General features: G+C 35.2%; 2 protein-coding genes across 2 annotated transcripts; one reads left to right on the top strand and one right to left on the bottom strand.

Moving 5' to 3' along the window:
- Window positions 1–2,091: 2,091 nt before the first annotated feature.
- On the top strand, window positions 2,092–4,438 carry LOC127087825 (uncharacterized). Its single transcript, XM_051028742.1, has 2 exons — window positions 2,092–3,297; window positions 4,067–4,438. The coding sequence occupies exons 1-2, from the start codon at window positions 2,273–2,275 to the stop codon at window positions 4,116–4,118; spliced, it is 1,077 nt and encodes a 358-aa protein (XP_050884699.1). The 5' UTR covers window positions 2,092–2,272; the 3' UTR covers window positions 4,119–4,438.
- Window positions 4,439–15,148: 10,710 nt separating this feature from the next.
- On the bottom strand, window positions 15,149–16,480 carry LOC127085140 (uncharacterized). Its single transcript, XM_051025714.1, has 2 exons — window positions 15,924–16,480; window positions 15,149–15,446 (listed from the first exon to the last, which is right to left on the bottom strand). Exon 1 carries the CDS (start codon window positions 16,453–16,455, stop codon window positions 15,925–15,927), a length of 531 nt encoding a protein of 176 aa, XP_050881671.1. The 5' UTR covers window positions 16,456–16,480; the 3' UTR covers window positions 15,149–15,446; window position 15,924.
- Window positions 16,481–22,108: the final 5,628 nt, after the last annotated feature.

The raw sequence follows: 22,108 nt of genomic DNA on the forward strand, positions 1-22,108 counted from the left end.
CTCATTGCATTGTACATTGGTTGCATATGTTATTGTGTTGGATGGTTGATTATGTTGTTATTATGTCAGATGGTTGTTATGTTGCTGTTATGTTAGATAATTGTTATGTTGTTATCCTGTTTGGATAATTGTTGTGTTGTTGTTCCGTATGGATAGTTGGGATGTTGCTACTATGTGTGGATAGTTGTTGAGTGGGTTATATGGAATTGTGTTGTGGAATCGGTGATATGCATGTGATAATATGATGCTTACTTATTATCATGCTTTCCTGTATATAATTATGATATCTCATCCCTTCTGTTTGAATGTTACCTCCACATGGGTAACGTGCATATAATCCGTAGTAGGAGCTCAGATGCGAGTGGAAGATGAAGTCTTTCGTTTTATTTTTGTGTCGGTGTCTGCTCTGATGTGTAACACCGGGGGATTGGAACATTGTGTCTTTCATTATGTTTTAACATTTATTATATGACATGTTATGTTGATGATTTGATAGGTTGACTTAACTATTTCTTTTTGTTGTTCCGTCGCGATTTAATAAAAGTTAACATTCAGACATGTGGTTATTACTACTATTTTTATGACAACAAAGTGTCACATGTCTTTTCGATTGAGCAGGTTAATTATATGTTGTAGTGTAGCATCCTAAATTGCATGTTGATTTGTTTTACTCTGATAAATGTTTTAAACTTACGCTGGAAAAATTTAGGGTGTTACAAGCCTCAAAATAGCTTTGCAGCTCCTCTTTACTCATCGTCGCAAGATCCTTCGATTCCTCAATCACTACAACTACATTGTCAAATCTTGGTGTTAAATAACGCAAGATTTTCGCGACAACATACTGCTCTGTGACTGTTTCTCCGCATGATTTCAATTGATTCACCAACCGAGTGATTCTCGTTGTGAAATTGTTGATTGTCTCCTTTCCTTCCATTTGAATCAATTCAAGTTGACGCTTATGAGTTTGTAACCTCACCACCTTCACCTTATCAGCCTCTGCATATGCCTTTTCTAAGATCTTCCACAATTTCTTTGATGATTCGCAATCATCAACTTTCTCAAAGTTGTCACCATCCACACATTAATGAATCAAAAACAACGTCTTGAAATCTTTCTTCTTCTCTTCCTTATGTATTGCTTGTTGTGCATCTGTTGCACTTGCGACAAGAGCACTCACCCCGTTCTTAATCACTTCAACAACATCTTGGTAACCAAACAACACTTTCATTTTCTTGCACCATTTGTCATAATTCTTCGCATCAAGGATAGGTAGATTTACAGGGTTCTTTACTCGAAAATAAAATTCATGTTGCACACTAGGTGTTTGTGGATCAGAACCAGACTCTTGATGCCAAATGTTAGAACTTTGACCACAAGATTGGTGAACAATGGTGTAGAAATTCGGAATATATATATATATATATATATATATATATATATATATATATATATATATATATATATATATATATATATATATATATATATATATATATAGATAGATAGATAGATAGATAGATAGATAGATAGATAGATAGAGTTGATGATGAGAATGATAATTGCATTAACCTTGGATGTGAATGCATCCAACAAATTTATACAAGTGTTACAAACTAATTGGAATTCAAAACAAACAATTGCAAGACAAAAAATAACAAAACTCGGACCTGTGACCAATAACATCATTTGGTTAACCGGTTACAACTAACAAGTAAGTTAAAAATACATTCAGTGGTAACCGATTAAATACCGAGGATAATCGGTTACAATTTCAAAATCTGTCATTTTTCTATAACTCGGAAAAAATGTTTTTACTTGTAAACGGTTACACCGCTTGAATTATCCATATAGCTTCTAAAGTTTTTCTATGTTCTGTTCAATTTTTATAATTTATTTTCTTTCAAATTCTTAACTTTGACATGCATATGTAGAATTTTCACCAAAATGAAGAGGGTATTATATAGGTGAGTTATGGCAATGGTGAGACCAATTGACCAAGTAATAAATTGGTTACAGTCCTAGTTTCCTAGGACAAGTAAAAGTCCAATATTATTTTATTAGTATACCAAACTCCAAAATATTTTAAAGGTCCTAGGCTGTGTCTGTCCCCTACTATTTATAACGCGCATGAGGCCTTGCAACAGGAACACTATACCTGCCTCAACATTGTATTCTTTATCCCTCAAATTCTAGGACAAAACCATATAGATTCACCAAAGTTGATACCATATAGATGAAATTTCTACCCTCTTTAAAGCAAGAACTATAAAAAATGGAATTAGATAACCTAGTGAAACAACTAAGTACATCTAGACCAAAAGACCAAAACTGTGTTTTTAAGGATGGTGTTTCTGTTGATCAAAATTTATCAAAAAATAACAAAGTTGTTGATGCTCACAAGGCACAACCTCAACAACATAAAAAACAAGTTAGGAGGAGACTTCATACCACAAAGCCTTATCAAGAAAGGCTTATGAATATGGCAGAAGCTAGGAGAGAGATTGTCACCGCCTTAAAATTTCACAGGGCATCCATGAAAGAAGCAAGTGAACAACAGAAGAAGCAGAAACAACAACAAGAAGCTCAAGAACAGATGCAGAAGGAATCACTATCACATCAATCTTCACAGCACCAGAGTTTTGAGCAAGATGGAAGATATAATAAGTCGCGGAGAAACCACAGAATTTATCCTTCATGCAGAACCAATTCTTCCTACCTTTCAGTTCCAAATTCTTACACTTGGCCTTCTGCTTCACCGATTCTTTCACCACCGCCGACGACACTTTTGCCTGAAAATCCCAATTTTATTCTTCCGAATCAAACTCTGGGACTGAACCTCAATTTTCATGATTTCAATAACTTGGATATTACTGTTCATCTCAACAATAACTCCTCCTCATCATCTTCACCATCCTCTTACTCATCTGGAACCTCATCTTCTTCTGCTTCACAGGATGTTCCTTCTGTTGGAACATCACAGGTAGATAGGTCTTCTTCTGCTACCGGAGGCTTACACACAGTGATGAATGATGAGGCTATGGCGGAGATCAGATCATTAGGAGATCAACATCAAATGGAATGGAATGATACTATGAGTTTGGTGAAATCAGCTTGTTGGTTCAAGTACTTAAAACACATGGAACATGGTGCACCTGCACCTGCACCTGAAACCAAGGTTGAAAATGATGGTTACCGTGATTTTGAGCAGCCTCTGGAGTTTCCAGCTTGGTTGAATGCAAATGAAAGCTGCCTAGAACTGTGTTCAGAAAATAGTTTCCAAGATTCTACTTTACCTTGGTAAGTTCTTGTTCATATGTTTCCTATAAATTTTCATTTGCTGTTCTTTTTGTTTGTGCATCTTAGGATGTTTCATGTTAGTTAATGAAAAGGAACAGGATAGTGTGTAGTTTGTTGCAGAGTCAAATTCAATTATGTGTCATCTTAGTTTTACACAAAGAAAATCACAAGATCAGCTGATATATGTACTTTATTCTTGATGGGATAGTTTTATATGAAATTCATTAGGCTCTTTTTAGGGTCTTACCTGAAGTCATTAACAATCATGTCTCAGATAAAGATTTAAGACAGAATGTGTTTTTTTAAGGTTTTAAGTTCAAATTTCGCTATGCGTTGATCATTCTATATAGAATTTTGTTCTATCTTTAAAGGATTCTAAATTAGTCAATAACTTCATCAATCAAGTTTTTATAAAATATGCATTTTAGGTAAATCATTATATTTTGTTGAATGCATGAGATTTAACTTCAATTAAGTATCTATTGGATTGGATTGGATTTAGATGGAATATAAAATAATAAAAAATTATTTTATACATTTCCTTTTCCATTGGGTTTCCTAGTGCTTTGGAATATTCCATTTGTGAAGCAGCTGTGAATTTGAATTTCTTATGCATGTTATATGCGAGATCACAAATCTTAAAATTATTTTTTGTTTTCTTCATTATACTTGTTTTTGTTTTAATATTATATTGCTAAAAAAAGTTGTTATATTATGTTGATTATTGATTTGAATATTAAATAATTTTTTGATGACAATGTGTACACAGCATGGACATTGGAGAAATTGACTGTATGGATGATGATTGGTTAGCTGGTTAGCGTGACAACGGCAAGGATTGATTGTTTTCGTATAAGTCAAGTTTTGCTACTTATTTATTTTTACATTTGTGGGGATACTGGATACTGTCAATGTCATTATAATTCTCTTACCCCATTTTTTCACTTTTTTTGTTGTTGATGATAAATAAAATGAATAAGGCTTGCAAATATCACTAGCGGCAGGCATCTTCAGTATGAGTGATGAATATTTTTCTTCCATTACTCCTTTTTCCATAATTTATTTATCTTGTAATATTCAACAATATCAATATCAATTGTTGTAACTCTTTATTAGTTAAATCTGCAACTTTTCGATTGAATCAATTTTTTATCAAGTCAATTTTCTATAACTTAGTTAGTAATATAAATGTTTTAATAAATCTAAATATTAATTAATCTTATATTTTATTTCTTTAATAAATCTAAATATTATTCTTCTATATTCTAATAATAATATAAATAAAAATAATATTGTATAGGCTTAATTGCAACTATGCTCCCCCTATTTTGCATTTTTTGGGGTTTTAATTCCCCCATTTTAAAAATCACTATTTTGATCCTTTTTTAATTTTTGAGTTTGATTTTAGTCATCCCTCCAATTTTAGACTTTCTTTAATGATGTGACACTATCCAAGATGATGTGGCAATTTCAGGTCAATTTAAAATTAATCATATTCATTTTTTTTAATTTAATATATATGTAACTTATTTTGATAAATTTTCAGAAATAAAAATTTAATATCATTATATAAAAATTGCAATGTTATCAAACTCTAAGATATCCTTTTGCACCAATTCCTCATTTTTGTTTTCTTCAACGATGCCTTCTTTCCCAACCCAGCCCCATCTTTCATTTTGTTCATCATCTTCTTCACAAACCCAGTCTAGTATCTAACAAAGCTAGTCTGGTACCTAACAGTCTATCGCCATTCATTCGATCATGTCTGAAATAAGTTTTTTATTTTTCTCAACAATGATTAATTTTAAATTGACTTGACATCATGAAAAAAAGGTCTCAAACTAGAGGGGGGACTAAAAAAAAACTGAAAAATTAAAAAAAGGGATCAAAATAGTGATTTTTAAAATGGAAGATCAAAATCCAAAAAAGTGCAAAATATGGGAACCATAGTTGTAATTAAGCTTATTTTATAATAAACTCATGTGAAAGCACGAGTAATTGGCTAGTTTATTTAATACAACAAATCTCAATCAGGAATAATTTATGTATTCTTAATATGAGGTAGTTGACAAACTTTTTTTTTTGAAATAACCAAAATTTTCAATTTAACTTCCAAAATAACCACTATTTCAAGTTATTTATCAATATAATCACGTTTTATGAACCCCTATAAAGCATGCGCCAATTGGACTGACGCATGCATGTTGTCATTGAACATAGGTGGCAATACCATTGGTGCATGCATGCAGGTGAAACCAATGCAATTGACACATACTTTATTATATCAAGTGTATGCGTCATTACATGTGGCGCATGCTTTATATATTTTTTTATTTATAAATTTTATATGTTATACTTATATAAAATTGAAATAAATAAAATAAATAGGTAAATGAAAAATAATTATTAATATTGTGATATAAAATTAAAATACATAACAATTGACAAGAAAATCAATGACCCGTCTGATTGAAACACCCCATGTTCCACATCCCGATGCGTTAGGTTGCTTTCGAGGTCTCCCACAATTTCCCTGAGGTGTTTGGGGTCTTTGAATGTTGACATGATGCAATGGTGGCTGGTGTGAAGGTATGGTGGAAGGTCCGGCGGTATTTGATATATTTGTCATCATTTCTCCCCAATAGTTGGGGGCGTTGCCGCCAATGGCGCTGCCGTAATTGAGTTCGGTGCCCATGTTATCGTAGTTGGGTCATTGTGGTTGGGTTGTTTGTGGACGTTATGGTTGCCCGAATTGGGACATTGTATCATTTTAGAAACGAAGCAATGGTTCATGTGGTGTAATAAAGTCAAACAATGGTTGAGTGTTGTGGCGATGAAATGTTTAAGTGTTCATAAGTGGGGGGCTATGATGGCATAAGGTTGAATCGTATGAATCATTCAGGCTATAGACAAATGTGGTGGCTGTGTATGGTTGTTGGTTGTTAGGGTTTGGTTCCTGGTTTTGAGTTTGGGTGTGTGACATGAGTTGGTTATGAGGTTGGATGTTTGGTGGTTAGGTGTATATGATAGGGTGATGGTGTGAGGTTGGTCGTTGGATTTGGGTGGGTTGACATCGTTCTTGGGCGGGGATTTGTTGTTGGGCATATGATGACGAAGCTAGTTGCCGTGGATCAATCAAATACCTTGGCTCATACACAAATAGTGGCGTTGTAACTTACCTAAACCATGCCATATAATGTTGAGTTGGTCTAGCACCATGTATGATTGGTTCGTTTAATATGTGATGTCGTTGATTCCTTTAATGATGACACATATCTTTTGCGAAGTCTCTCCAATCGAAATATCCCGTTGGCCATCGACTCTTTATTGATTCCAATCTCTCAAACACGTTGGAGTTTTGGAATTTGGTGTTGCATGCTGAACTGCAGTTTCACACGGTCACTCTAGTGCATCTCCACAGTAGTGAAATAGATGATTGATGTTTTTGTTGTCCAAACTTCAGCATCATCATGGTTAACCTGATGGTCAAGACCCAAATACAGCCTGCAGATAAACTTTATCAGAATTTGACATGATTAGAGGATATGTAATTGGATAATTTTTTAATGCAATGTTATCAAACTCTAACATATCCTTTTGCACCAATGACTCATTTTCGTTTTCTTCAGCGACACCTTCTTTCCCAACCCAACCCCATCTTTCATTTTGTTCATCCTCTTCTTCACAAACCCAGTCTAGTATCTAACAAAGCTAGACTGGTACCTAACAGTCTATCGTCCTTCATTCGATCATGTTTGAAACAAGTTTTTTATTTGCCTCAACAAGGACTAATTTTAAATTGACCCGACATCATGAAAAAAAAGGTCTCAAACTAGAGGGGGACTAAAATCAAACTCAAAAGTTAAAAAAGGGACTAAAATAGTGATTTTTAAAATGGGAGATCAAAACCCAAAAAAATGCAAAATAGGGGAACCATAGTTATAATTAAGCCTATTTTATAATAAACTCATGCGAAAGCACGAGTAATCGGCTAGTTTATTTAATACAACAAATCTCAATCAGGAATAATTTATGTATTCATAATATCAGGTAGTGGACAAGCTTTTTAAAATAACCAAAATTTTCAATTTAATTTCCAAAATGACCACTATTTCAAGTTATTTACCAATATAATCACGTTTCACGCACCCCTATAAAACATGCGCCAATTGGACTGACGCATGCATGTTGTCATTGAACATAAGTGTCAATACCATTGGCGCATGTATGCAGGTGAAGCCAATGCAATTGACGCATACTTTATTATATCAAGTGTATGTGTCATTGCATGTAGCGCATGCTTTCTATATTTTGTTATTTATAAATTTTATATGTTATACTTATATAAAATTGAAATAAATAGGTAAATGGAAAATAATTATTAATATTATGATATAAAATTAAAATATATAACAATTAACAAAAAATCAATGACCTGTTTGATTGAAACACCCCATGTTCCACATCCCGATGCGTTAGGTTGCTTTCGAGGTCTCCCACGATTTCCCTGAGGTGTTTGGGGTCTTTGAATGCTGACATGATGCAATGGTGGCTAATATGAAGGTATTGTGGAAGGTTCAAAGGTATTTGATAAATTTGTCATCATTTCTCCCTAATAGCTAGGGGCGCTGCCGTAATTGAGTTCGATGCCCATGTTATCGTAGTTGGATCATTGTGGCTGGGTTGTTTGTGGACGTTATGGTTGCCCGAATTGGGACATTGTATCATTTTGGGAAAAAAGTAATGGCTCATGCGGTGTAATAAAGTCAAACAGTGGTTGGGTGTTATGGCCATGAGATGTTTAGGTGTTCATAAGTGGGGGGCTATGATGGCATGAGGTTGAATCATATGAATCATCTGGGATATAGACAAATGTGGTGGCTGCTTATGGTTATTGGTTGTTAGGGTTTGGTTCCTAGTTTTGAGTTTGGGTGTGCGGCATGAATTCGTTGCGAGGTTGGGTGTTTGGTGGTTAGGTGTATATGATAGGGTGATGGTGTGAGGTTGTTCGTTGGGTTTGGGTGGGTTGACATATGTCTTGGGTGGGGATTTGTTTTTGGGCATATGATGACGAAGCTCGTTGGCGTGGATCAATCAAATACATTGGCTCAAACACAAACAATGGCGTTGTAACTTACCTAAACCATGCCACATAATGTTGAGTTCGTCTAGCACCATGTATGATTGCTTCGTTTAATATGTGTTATCGTCGATTCATCTAATGATGAGACATCTCTTTTGCGATGTCTCTCCAATCGAAATAATCCCATTGGCCATCGACTCTTTGTTAATTCCAAACTCCCAAACACGTCGGAGTTTTGGAATTTGTTGTTGCATGCTGAGCTGCAGTTTCACACGGTCACTCTGGTGCATCTCCACGGTAGTGAACCAGATGATTGGTGTTTTTGTTGTCCAAACTTCAGCATCATCATGGTTAACCTGATGGTCAAGACCCAAATACAGCCTCCAGATAAACTGTATAAGAATTTGATATGATTAGAGGATATGTAATTAGATAATTTTTTAAAATAAAAAATAGAGTTGTTTAGTAGTAATACATCGCCTGGTCCAATGTGGTCTAAAAGGTTGCGATAAACTACTACAGCGTGTTTGAGACACCTATTGTAGTTGATCCCCTTAACTGACCACCTAGATCAAAAAGATTAAAAATATATTAGTTACAGACAGTTGTAGTATAAAGTCGAACAAATTAGAAGATTTAAGATAAACTTACTTTGTTGCGTAGGGGAACGTGAGTGGCTTCTCGTTGACCGGGGCGAGTGACGAAATTCTTGACCAATCTCATGCTTGTAGCAAATAGGCGCAAGAATAAAACGTACAAGTATTTTTTTTTTTGTGGCATTTTTACACAACGTACTATATAGATGGGACAAAATAGCTGAACCCCAACTATATGTTCCTAATTTATTTATGTTTCGTAACAACGACAAATACATAATATTTACCATATTACCAGTACTTTCAGGAAATAAAAAATTATCAAATAGAATCATAATATAACAGCGAGGTTGAATTATCTTTTCATACTCAGTAGATTCTTCGTTTAAAGTTATACTTGAATAATACTATTTAAGATATTTTAAATTAATACCTTGACCCCTAGGTTGACCCGAAGTCTGTCCCGTAGTTGTGTCTTCACACAAAGGGGCATCCAACAATTCCTCGCATATAGAGTTATCTTGGCTAACTCTACCATTTACGACCTTACCATAGATAGGTAGACCTAACAACATGTAGACGTCCTCAAGTGTGACAGTACACTCACCGAAAGGAAGGTGAAATGTGTGGGTCTCAGGTCTCCATCTTTCTACCAAAGCAAGAATAAATTTGTAATCAATTGAGTATGAGACTATGTTAAGCAGATTACCAAAACCGCATCCTTATAGATACGGTTCTGTCAAAGGATCGTGTGATACATATTCATGTACACGACATCAAAATCTCTTTGGGTCCTAACAAAAGATAATTAAGAAATAAGTAAGAATAAGTGATAAAAAATAGAGACATTTTGTTAGGAAATAAGAATAAGTAATAAACAATACAAAATAAGTAATAACATACAAATGGCGCAATATTGTCGATTGTTCCTCGATGTTCATCAGCAATGATCAACAGAGACATTTTGTTGAATGCGTTAGAGTATCTGTTGTTGATAGGTTGAATGTTGCAGATAGGTTGAGTGTTGTAGATAGATTGAGTGTTTAATGGAAAGGCTGGTAAATATCAGTATTTGTAGATGTGAAAGTAGGTTAAGTGTAAGTTGCATTCACGTGAAAGTTTCTTTTGCATGTGATGTCTGCGAACACACGCCATTGGTAAGGGCACATTAATGTCTTTTTAGGCCATGCGCCATTGGGGAGGGCACATATGTTTGTCCTTTTAGGGAAGGGGAAATCATGTAGGGCGCATGCCTTGTCTTGTTATGGCACATGCATTGTTTTCTAAGACCATGTGCCATTGATAAGGGCGCATACATTAGACAATGAAAATGGAATCATGCAGGGAATCGTGATATAGATTCGTTGTAGTCTGAACCCTAGGATTATGCATGCAAGATTCTTCGTAGAAACCACTGCAAATGGCGCCTAAGTTAAAACCATATAGCATACGCCACACCCTATATTGTTTAAGATATTTTAAATTAATACCTTGACCCTTAGGTTGACCCGAAGTCTGTCCCGTAGTTGTGTCTTCACACAAAGGGGCATCCAACAATTCCTCGCATATAGATTTATCTTGGCTAACTCTACCATTTACGATCTTACCATAGATAGGTAGACCTAACAACATGTAGACATCCTCAAGTGTGACGCTACACTCACCGGAAGGAAGGTGAAATGTGTGGGTCTCGGGTCTCCATCTTTCTATCAAAGCAAGAATAAATTTGTAACCAATTGAGTATGAGACTATGTTAAGAAGATTACCAAAATCGCATCCTTATAGATACGGTTCTATCAAAGGGTCGTGTGGTACATATTCATGTACACGACATCAAAATCTCTTTGGGTCCTAACAAAAGATAATTAAGAAATAAGTAAGAATAAGTGATAAAAAATAGAGACATTTTGTTAGGAAATAAGAATAAGTAATAAACAATACAGAATAAGTAATAACATACAAATGGCGCAATATTGTCGATTGTTCCTCGATGTTCATCACCAATGGTCAACAAAGACATTTTGTTGAATGCGTTTGAGTATCTGTTGTTGATAGGTTGAATGTTGCAGATAGGTTGAGTGTTGTAGATAGATTGAGTGTTTAATGGAAAGACTGGTAAATATCAGTATTTGTAGATGTGAAAGTAGGTTGAGTGTATGTTGCATTCACGTGAAAGTTTCTTTTGCATGTGATGTTTGCAAACACACGCCATTGGTAAGGGCACATTAATGTCTTTTTAGGCCATGCGCCATTGGGGAGGGCGCATATGTTTGTCTTTTTAGGGAAGGGGAAATCATGTAGGGCGCATGCCTTGTCTTGTTAAGGCACATGCATTGTTTTCTAAGACCATGTGCCATTGATAAGGACACATACATTAGACAATGAAAATGGAATCATGCAGGGAATCGGGATAGAGATTCGTTGTAGTCTGAACCCTAGGATTATGCCTGCAAGATTCTTCGTATAAGCCACTGCAAATGGCGCCTAAGTTAAAACCATATAGCATATGCCACACCCTATATTGTTTAAGATATTTTAAATTAATACCTTGACCCTTAGGTTGACCCGAAGTCTGTCCCGTAGTTGTGTCTTCACACAAAGGGGCATCCAACAATTCCTCGCATATAGATTTATCTTGGCTAACTCTACCATTTACGACCTTACCATAGATAGGTAGACCTAACAACATGTAGACGTCCTCAAGTGTGACGCTACACTCACCGAAAGGAAGGTGAAATGTGTGGGTCTCGGGTCTCCATCTTTCTATCAAAGCAAGAATAAATTTGTAATCAATTGAGTATGAGACTATGTTAAGCAGATTACCAAAACCGCATCCTTATAGATACGGTTCTATCAAAGGGTCGTGTGATACATATTCATGTACACGACATCAAAATCTCTTTGGGTCCTAACAAAAGATAATTAAGAAATAAGTAAGAATAAGTGATAAAAAATAGAGACATTTTGTTAGGAAATAAGAATAAGTAATAAACAATATAGAATAAGTAATAACATACAAATGGCGCAATATTGTCGATTGTTCCTCGATGTTCATCACCAATGGTCAACAAAGACATTTTGTTGAATGCGTTTGAGTATCTGTTGTTGATAGGTTGAATGTTGCAGATAGGTTGAGTGTTGTAGATAGATTGAGTGTTTAATAGAAAGACTGGTAAATATCAGTATTTGTAGATGTGAAAGTAGGTTGAGTGTAAGTTGCATTCACGTGAAATTTTCTTTTGCATGTGATGTCTGTGAACACACGCCATTGGTAAGGGCACATTAATGTCTTTTTAGGCCATGCGCCATTGGGGAGGACGCATATGTTTGTCCTTTTAGGGAAGGGGAAATCATGTAGGGCGCATGCCTTGTCTTGTTAAGGCACATGCATTGTTTTCTAAGACCATGTGCCATTGATAAGGACGCATACATTAGACAATGAAAATGGAATCATGTAGGGAATCGTGATAGAGATTCTTTGTAGTCTGAACCCTAGGATTATGCATGCAAGATTCTTCGTATAAGCCACTGCAAATGGCGCCTAAGTTATAACCATATAGCATACACCACACCCTATAACACATACCTTGATTTATGAATATTCACAATTAACCCTATTTAACTGGATGCTAATACGTGATCAATGCACTCACCACCAAACACTAAAGTTGCATCTTACAAAAATGGCTTCATCACCATATTACATGATCAATGCCCATACCGATGGTGAAATATTTGAATGTGAGTTATTCGGTTTTTGTTTTCGTAACACAGAAGTTACTCGATTTACAATAAATAGACGATAATTTTTTTTGCATTTGGAACAAAAAATAGAAAATAAATTTCAGTGTAGTCAGATGGGACAAATCATCTATGAAAATCAGGTGTTGTTTGCAATCAACCAAGTTAAGTTTTATCAGTTGAAGATTCGAGATGATGACAATGTTCATCATATGTTTCTCAATCATGAATAATCTAGGTTCAGTGATATTGAGTTATATATTTTAACACAACAAAATCAATTGTCTGAATTCGTTGATATGTCACAAGTGTTTTGTAAAACTGATGACGATGAACAAGCTGAAGTCGATGCTGCTGACGAGGAAGAAGAAGAAGACGAGTTATTGGTTGATGAAATGGTGAACGATGAAACTGTCGACCACCAGCAAGAGCCATTACCAGCTAGTCATGTATATTATCCACCTCAACATATGACAAGCTTGAATTTGGGTGCAGATGAACCTTCGTCAGATATATTTTACAATCCTTATATGCAAATTCAAGGATCATTGAAAGAAGGAGACAAATTTCACACAAAAGAAGACTGTGTCAGAGCCATTAAAAAGTATTACATGGAATTATCAGTTGATTATAGGGTTGATCGAACTAATGAAAAATGGTATAAGATTTATTATCGTAATGAGCTCTGCCTGTTTCGGTTGTCAGCATCTTACCGGAAGAGGAGTGATTCTTGGAAGATAGGTCCTATGGGTCCAGTTCACACATGCTTAATCACGAGCCCAATGCAAGACCATCGCAAACTCAGCTCTCGGTTAATATGCGATGAATTTTTGTATGTCATTAGCGACAATCCGTCGTTAAAGGTGAGTACATAATCTCGCATATTGTTACATAATACATCTATACTCCATTATACAAGAAGACATGGATAACTAGGACTAAGGTAGTTGAAAAAGTGTTTGGCAATTGGGAGGAGTCATACAAAGAACTTCCAAAATACTTGGTGGCACTTAAGCATTATGCTCTAGGGACTATTGTCAATTTGGAAACGTTGTCGGCGTATACCCTAGACGGGGCTTATGTTAGGGGTAATGGCATATTCCACCGAATCTTCTGGGCGTATCAACCATGCATCAAAGATTTTTCTTTTTGTAAACCTATTATAAAAATTGATGGTACATGGTTGTACGAGAGATATAAAGGAACACAACTGATGGCAGTGGTACAAGATGACAACATCAACATTTTTCCAATTGCCTTTACACTAGTTAAAGGGGAGATTGTTGGGGGATGAAGTTTTTCCTAACAAATCTCTGATTGCACGTTCCTCCTCAACCTAACTCGTGTTTGATCTCAGATATACACCCATCAATTGTGAGTGCCTATAAAAACATTGATAATGGCTGGCAGGATCCTCCTTCGACGCATGTCTACTACATTAGACATATCGCTCAAAATTTCATGCGGGAGATCAAAGATAAAATGTTGCATAAGAAGGTTTTGAATGCAAGTAATGCATTAACAGAACCTTATTTCAAACACTACTGCGAAGACATCAAATTTTCAAATGCAGATGCAGTAAGGTGGATCGACAATATTCCATTGGAGAAATGGACTAGGTCATATGACAACGGTCAACGATGGGGCTACATGACAACAAATCTTGTGGAATCAATGAACTCTGTTTTTAAAGGCATCAGAAGCCTATCGATAACCGCTTTAGTGCAAGAAACCTATTTTATGCTAGGGGCGCTGTTTGAGATTAGACGTTCCAAATGGAGTTCAGTGTTACAATCTGTGCAGTTGTTCAGTGATGCTTCAATGAAATTCATTAAAGAGGAAGCTTCCAAAGCTAACACACATGTGGTCACGGTGTTTGACCGTACTAAAGGTTGGTACAGTTTTGTTGAGTAAATGGATCACAACGAAGGCATGCCGATGTGACACTATTGAGTGGAGCTAGATAGAGGTTGGTGCGACCGCGAAAATTTTCCAAGCCTTTCATATGCCCTGCTCCCATCTCATATCGGCATGTTCAAAGGTTCGACAAGATCCTTCCAACTTACTATCCGGCATTTACAAAGTCATAAACCTTTGCAATGTTTAAAAAATTAGCTTTTCGATGGTAGCAAAAGAGAATTACTGGCCTACATATCAATGAGACATTCTCTGGTACAATGAAATAATGCGAAGAAAGAAAAATGGTCGCCCAAATAGCACCTGTTTCGAACAGAAATGGATACGACGAACAAAATGGTTAGATTATGTAGTTCATGTCGTCAACCCGGTCATAATCATAAAAATACCCAGTGTTAGACCAAACACAACAACATAATTTTAATTGTAACCCTTTTGGTTTATATTAAAAACAACATTCATTTCATATGATAAGCATAACAAATACAATAACTAAACAACAACACAAGCAACTTTAATAAATAAAATAACATCACAAACAAGTACAACACATAAAAAACATAACTATGTGATTTCAACCATCAAAACAATTTTGTGAGAAGTATACATCATCATGTGAACGTCTCTGTCAGTTTTAACATTCACCCAGAAATGAACTTCTCCATTTTGGTTGAACGTGGTATCAAGCCATTGGATTCTTCTGATCATTTCACCCTCTGCAATTTCTCCATCTAACCATTGGTTCAAGGTCTTGTTAAGATGTTCGAAGATATTTACATTCTAAAATCGGATCTTTATCGGAGGTTGCACTACTGAAAAATTAAATCGACATTTCTCTTGTGAATATAAGGACAAATATATGAATATGAAGACATTTTAAAGAAAATTGGAAGGAGAATGAAGAAAAATGGAAGGAGATAGTAAGATGTTTGAAAAATTATGAGAGGGTGATGCTGTATTTATAGATAGAATGGTGGAGCAGTAGCCATATGCATTGACGCGTATATAGAGTGGACTATGTATGCGCCATTGCATGTGGCGCCTACTCATGAATGCGCAACTCCTAGTGGCGTCATGGTCATAGATGAGATAGTGCATGTGATGCCAATGAATAATATTTTCATTGGATGCGCCAATGTACCTGACGTCTATGTTTGATATTTTTGAAAAAAATAATAATTTTGATAAATATTATTAAATAATGGTTATTAAAACTTGGTTAAAAAAAATCACATATTCGTTTCTTAATTGGAAATGCAATATTCCAAGATTTCCTTGTAATAATTTACCTTAATGCACCACAAGATAAGCAACACGAAGTATAACATCATTAGTAAGCATAGCAACATCTTCAATCTTACGTTGAACCATAAGTTTAATAGTTCCATCAACACTTTCAAGTGCATAACCACATATAGCATTATAAGTTAACACAACTTCTACTACATTTTGCAATGTTTCTGTTCCCCAAGACACAGAAGGCAATGCATTTTCCATTTTCTCAACTTCTATCAAAACATTGTTCATTACATTAGATAACCCTCCAACACATTGAACAACTTGGTCACTAAGTCCACCGTTTAAAGTAGCTAAAGTTTTTAACTTTGAAATAAAATCCATAAATTCTTTAGCATAAGTTACTTCAGCAATGGTAGTGATTATTGCATCTTGAGCTTGTTGCTGGTATTGTTGTTCTAGGTCTCCAATATTAGTTTCCATTTTGGAAGATTTTGAGGTTGGCTCGTTTAATCGGCTAGTACTAGTTACACATGATATTGAAGCTAACAATATAAATGCTATTAAGGGAATTTTATTCGCCATTGATAATATGATATTGAGAAGTTGCAATGTGATGAATTGAATTGGTGAGGGAGTAAAGATTCATTTATATATAGTACTAATAAAATTGTTGTTTGAACGGTTAAGAGGTGCTTTCTGCATGCACCATAGAATTTATTGAGTATAAGACTGGTTAATTGACAGTGCATGCTTCTCCCATACAACTAGCCAAGATGTTTATGTTAGCAAGTTTTTCTTAGTTTTGTTTAGAAAAAGGTGTTAGCAAATTGAATCTCTATATAATTCATATTTTTGTATTATAATTGTTAGATTAGTTTTTTTAGACAAGGTATAAAGATTTGACCATCGTCAATAACAGTAACATCTTCAATACATTTCAAGATTACTTTATGGAACAATGATAGGTATATAAACATTATCATTATCAATAGCAATTTCTTTATCGGACAGTAGCAGTTACTTCATCAGAGACAACACTAGAGTGTTTCATTGCACTCTAAACTCAACATCCTCAAGGAATTTTTATTTTTCATTTAAAATATTTTTTAAATAAATAGAGTTGTAAAATTTATATTGATGACCAAGAAATAGAAGAAAAAAAATTGTGCCCAACTTATCTTCATGATGCCTTTAAAACCTTGCTTTAATTGGTCATCTCCAAAAGTGAAAAGTTCTTTTAAAATAACCATATTTTTCAAATTAATTTCTGAAATAATCAATTTTTTAAAAAAATTATCGGAATAACCACCTTTTCAAAAATAATCACATATTTCAAAAAATAAACTGGCGCATCCATTTAATATGAAAAGGAGGTGCCACTGGTGCTGGCGCATGCTTTCAAAGCATTGCATTTAGGCGCCAGCAACCATGACGCATGGGTATATGCAGTGGTGTATGCGCCAATTCATCTGACACATACACCTTAGTTTTTTTTGTTGGTTAATTTAACAATTAATTAAATTAAATATTAAAAAAAAATATTTATGTTATAATAAAAGTTATATGGAATTGATTAAAAATTCAATGACCGTCCCGATCGAAACGCCCCCTGTTCCACATTCAGGTGCGTTAGTCTGCCTTCGATGTCTCCCACGATTTTCCTGAGGTGTTTGAGGTCTCTGAGTGCTGACATGATTCAATGGTGGCTGGTGTGAAGGTTCGGTGGAAGGTCCATTGGTATTTGATAGATGTGTCATCATTTGTTCCCAATAGTCGGGAGGGCTATGACCAACGACACTTCCATAATGGAGTTCGGTGCCCATGTTATCGTAGTTGGGTCGATGTGGTTAGATGAATTATGGACGGTATAGTTGCGCGAATTGGGACATTGAATCATTTTGGAAACGAAGCAATGGTTCCTGGGGTGTACTATAGTTAAGCAATGGTTTGGTGTTTTGAGGATGAGATGTTTGGGTGGTCATTGGTGGGGGGCTACGATGAAGTGAACCGTATGAATCATCTAGGCTATAGACTGTTGTGGTGGTTGCGTATGGTTGTTGGTGGATAGGGTTTGATTATTGGTTTTGAGGTTGGGTGTGTGGCATGAATGGATTGCAAGGTTAGGTGTTTGGCATGAATGAGTTGCGAGGTTAGGTGTTTGGTTGTTGGATGTATGTGGTAGGGGGATGGTGTGAGGTTGGTTGTTGTGTTTGGGTGGTTTGACATTGGTGTTGGACAAGAACTTGTTGTTAAGCGTATGATGACGAAGATAGTTGTTGGGGATCAATCAAACATCTTGGCTCAGACACTAATTGTTGTGTAGGAGTATTGCATCGTCTGGTCCAATGTGATCCAATAGATTGCGATAGACTACTATAGCGTGTTTCAGACACCTATTGTAGTTCATCCCTCTAACTGACCACCTAGTTCAAAAACCATTGAAAAATATTATTTACAGTTAATTGTAATATAAAGTCTAATTAATTATATGGTAAAGTTTTAAACTTACTTCGTTGCAAACGGGAATATGAATGACTTCTTGTTTACCGGGGCGAGTGACGACATTCTTGACCAACCACATGCTTGTAGCAAATACGCGCAAGAATAAAAAGTACAAGTATTTTTTTGGCATTTTTACACATCGCACTATATAGATGGGCCAAAATAACTGAACCCCAACTATACGTGCTTACCTTATTTATGTTTCGTAACAACGGTAAATATATAATATTTACCGTATTACCAATACTTTTTGGAAATAAGAAGTTACCAAATAAAATCATAATATAACACCGAGCTTTAATTATTTTTTCGTACTCGGTAGATTCTTCGGTCAATATTATACTCGTATAATATTGTTTGAGATATCTTAAAATTTATACTTTGCGCCCTAGCTTGACCGGATGTCTCTCCCGCAGCTTGGTCGTCACACAAAGGGGCACCCAATAAGTCATTGCAGATAGAGTTATCCTGGTTAACTATATCATTCACGACCTTACCATCGATACGTAGACCCAACAACATGTAGACGTCCTCAAGTGTGACGGTACACTCACCAAAAGGAAGGACACACATTTCACACAAAAGAAGATTGGAATCAATGAACCCTATCTTCAAAGGCATCCGGAACCTGCCTATAACTGTTTTGGTGCATGCAACATATTTTAGGCTAGGGGCGTTGTTTGAGACCATACGTTCCAAATGGAGTTCAGTGTTGTAATCTGGGCAGTTGTTCAGTGATGCTTCAATGAAATTCATTAGACACGAAGCTGCCAAAGCAAACACACACGTGGTCACGATTTTTTACCGTACTAAAGGTTGATATAGTGTTGTTGAGTCCACGGATCACAATGAGGGCATGTCGATGGGACAATACAGAGTGGAACTAGATAGAGGTTGGTGCGATTGCGGAAAGTTCCAAGCCTTTCGTACGCCCTGCTCCCATGTCATTGCGGCATGTTCAAAGGTTCGAAGGGATCCATCATACTTACTATCTGATGTTTACAAAGTCATAAGCCTATCAAATGTTTACAAAATTAGTTTTTCAGTAGTTGCAAAAGAGGATTACTGGCCAGAATATCAAGGGGACATTGTCTGGCACAATGAAGTTATGCGAAGAAAGAAAAAGGGTCGCCCAAACAACACCCGTATTCTAACCGAAATGGATAGGGCAAACAAAATGGTTCGATTATGTAGTTCATACCGTCAGCCAGGTCACAAACGTACTAACTGTCCTAGTGTTGGAACGAGCTCAACAAGATAATTTTACATGTACCTTTTTTGCAATGTATAAAAAAAATTGTTTACATATGATAACTGTGTGAGGAAATACCATCACAAACAAATACAACACATTCAACACACAAGTAACACATAAACAATAACACAAACAACTACAATAATTAAAATACCATTACTATAAATAAGCGATTACAACCATCAAAACAATTTTGAACATATTATTCCCCACCCTGCGAACATCTCTGTCATTCTTAATATCCGTCCATTCACGCACTTCTCCATTTTGGTTGAACGTGGACTCAAGCCATTGAATCCTTCTAATCCTTTCACCATCAGAAATTTTACCTTCTAACGAACGGTCCAACGTCCGATTAAGACTTTCTAACAACTCTATATTCCAAAGTCGAATCTTTATCAGAGGTGCGACGACGGAAAAGATTAAATCGATATTTCTCTTGCGAATGTGAAAATACATGGTTACAAATCACAAAAGGGAAGGAGATTGAAGTAGAATGAAAGAAAATGTGGTTGAAGGGTAAAAGTTGTGTGAAAAATATGGGAGATGGGCTAGGTATTTATAGATGAAGCTGTCAATACATGCGCCAAAGGACTAGGCGCCACAAGCAAAATTAGAAGCACATGCATGCGCCAGGACCATGGGCGCATGACACATGCATGTGCCAGCAACCTTGGTGCCTCCATGCAACGCTTTGAAAGTATGCGCCAATGGTGTCGGCGCCTCCTTTTCATGTTAAATGGATGCGTCAGTTGATCTGACGCATCTATTTAGAAAGACGGTTATTCCAGTAATTTTTTTGAAAACTTAATTTGAAAAATATGATTATTTAAAAAAAAAATCCAAAAATGCATATTCAATCCATAACTTATAAGGGGTTTACTACTTTAATATGGTAGGTATAAGCTTTGGTCTTTGGTTTCTCTCTACCAAAGTAATTCTAGAAAAGAAGAAAAGACAATAGTTTAGATAAGATTTTAAAATTTTTAATTTAGAAAAAAATTCTCAAAATAATTAGTACTAAAATAGGTAGTATTATTCTACGAGGCTTGTTCGGGACAGTTTAATATTGTATATTTTGAAACATTTTAAAATCAAAATCAGTTTTTGTTTTGAGTTTTAAAACTTTTAAGAATTAAAACTAAATTTAAATTTGAGTTATGAAAATTTTAAAAACTATAATTAATTTTAAACATGAATATAAAACTAAATATCCATCTTAAACATATTTTATAATTTCTTTTAATTTAAACCTTATTATTTAAACCTTTTTTACTTCTCTATCCTTTTCCTAAAATAGTCATTTTAAAGAGACCTTAAAATTTGTATAAATATAAAAAATTATTAAATATTTTTGAAATTTTAAATATCATAATAATTGATTTTGATATTAAACTTTCTTTTAGTTAAAAGAGAGCGCCAAAGCCTAAAGAAAAAGAAAACTAAAAAAACACTAATTTAGGAGTCAAATCTCCTTTAACATCATCTTCTAACAAACTCCTAATAATATTTGGAGCAACGTTGAAGAAGCTACTATCTATTATAATAAGAGTTGGTTATACATTTATACCTTGAGTTTTGATGATAACAATGTTATATTTGTGTGAGAATAATTTTGGTACCCTAATGGTTTGTTATTGTGTAGCTTTAACAGTCAGTTCTGATTCTAAGTATATAACGTGCAGCGTCATCAGTTTCTGAGCAATGAGTTCCAATTCCATTTATGCGTCATTCATAAGAAATTCTGAGCATATCATTTAAATACCTGTGAGTTCTAATTCAAGCGAACCAGGATAAAAATACTTGTGTTTTTATCTTTTTTATTATCATTTAAATGGTGTTCTAGAGTTGGTAAAAAGCTTTTGTTTTATAAAACTCAATTCAAACCCCCCGTTCTTGTGTTTTTCAGACCTTTAATTGACATTAGAGTTCCGGTTCTGATTGTGATAAAAGATTTATCAACACTTCACCGTGTTCAGTACCAATCCAGTTTTATTTGAGAAACAATGGTCGCTGCTAACGCTGTTAACATTGTTAATAACGATGAAAGAGATCAATACAGTGTGAAACCATCAATCTTTGATGGTGAGAAATTTGATTATTGAAAAGATAGAATATAAAGTTTCTTTCTTGGTTACGATGTTGATCTCTGGGATCTTGTAGTCGATGGCTACGTTCACCCAGTTAATGCTGAAGAAAATAATATAGCAAGAAGTGTTATGACTGATCAATAGAAGAAGGATTTCAAAAATCATCACAAGACCAGAACTATATTACTAAATGCTATCTCTTATACTAAGTATGAGAAGATAACAAACAGAGATTCTGCCAAATCCATTTTTGACTCTCTGAGGATGACTCATGAGGGGAATGCTCAAGTAAAGGAGACAAAGGCCTAGACCTTAATCCAGAAGTATGAAGCATTCTTAATGGAGGATGGCGAAATAGTTGAGACTATGTTCTCAAGGTTTCAGATGC

The sequence above is a fragment of the Lathyrus oleraceus genome, chromosome 5, assembly GCF_024323335.1.
Source record: "Lathyrus oleraceus cultivar Zhongwan6 chromosome 5, CAAS_Psat_ZW6_1.0, whole genome shotgun sequence".
Classification (NCBI taxonomy): Eukaryota; Viridiplantae; Streptophyta; class Magnoliopsida; order Fabales; family Fabaceae; genus Lathyrus; species Lathyrus oleraceus.

Excerpts from the sequence above, each read along its gene's own strand:
- LOC127085140 (XM_051025714.1), bottom strand. The coding sequence starts at position 16,455 with ATGGCGAATAAAATTCCCTTAATAGCATTTATATTGTTAGCTTCAATA.
- LOC127087825 (XM_051028742.1), top strand. The coding sequence starts at position 2,273 with ATGGAATTAGATAACCTAGTGAAACAACTAAGTACATCTAGACCAAAA. Across the intron at positions 3,298-4,066 it reads CAAGATTCTACTTTACCTTG|CATGGACATTGGAGAAATTG; the intron begins GTAAGTTCTTGT and ends ATGTGTACACAG.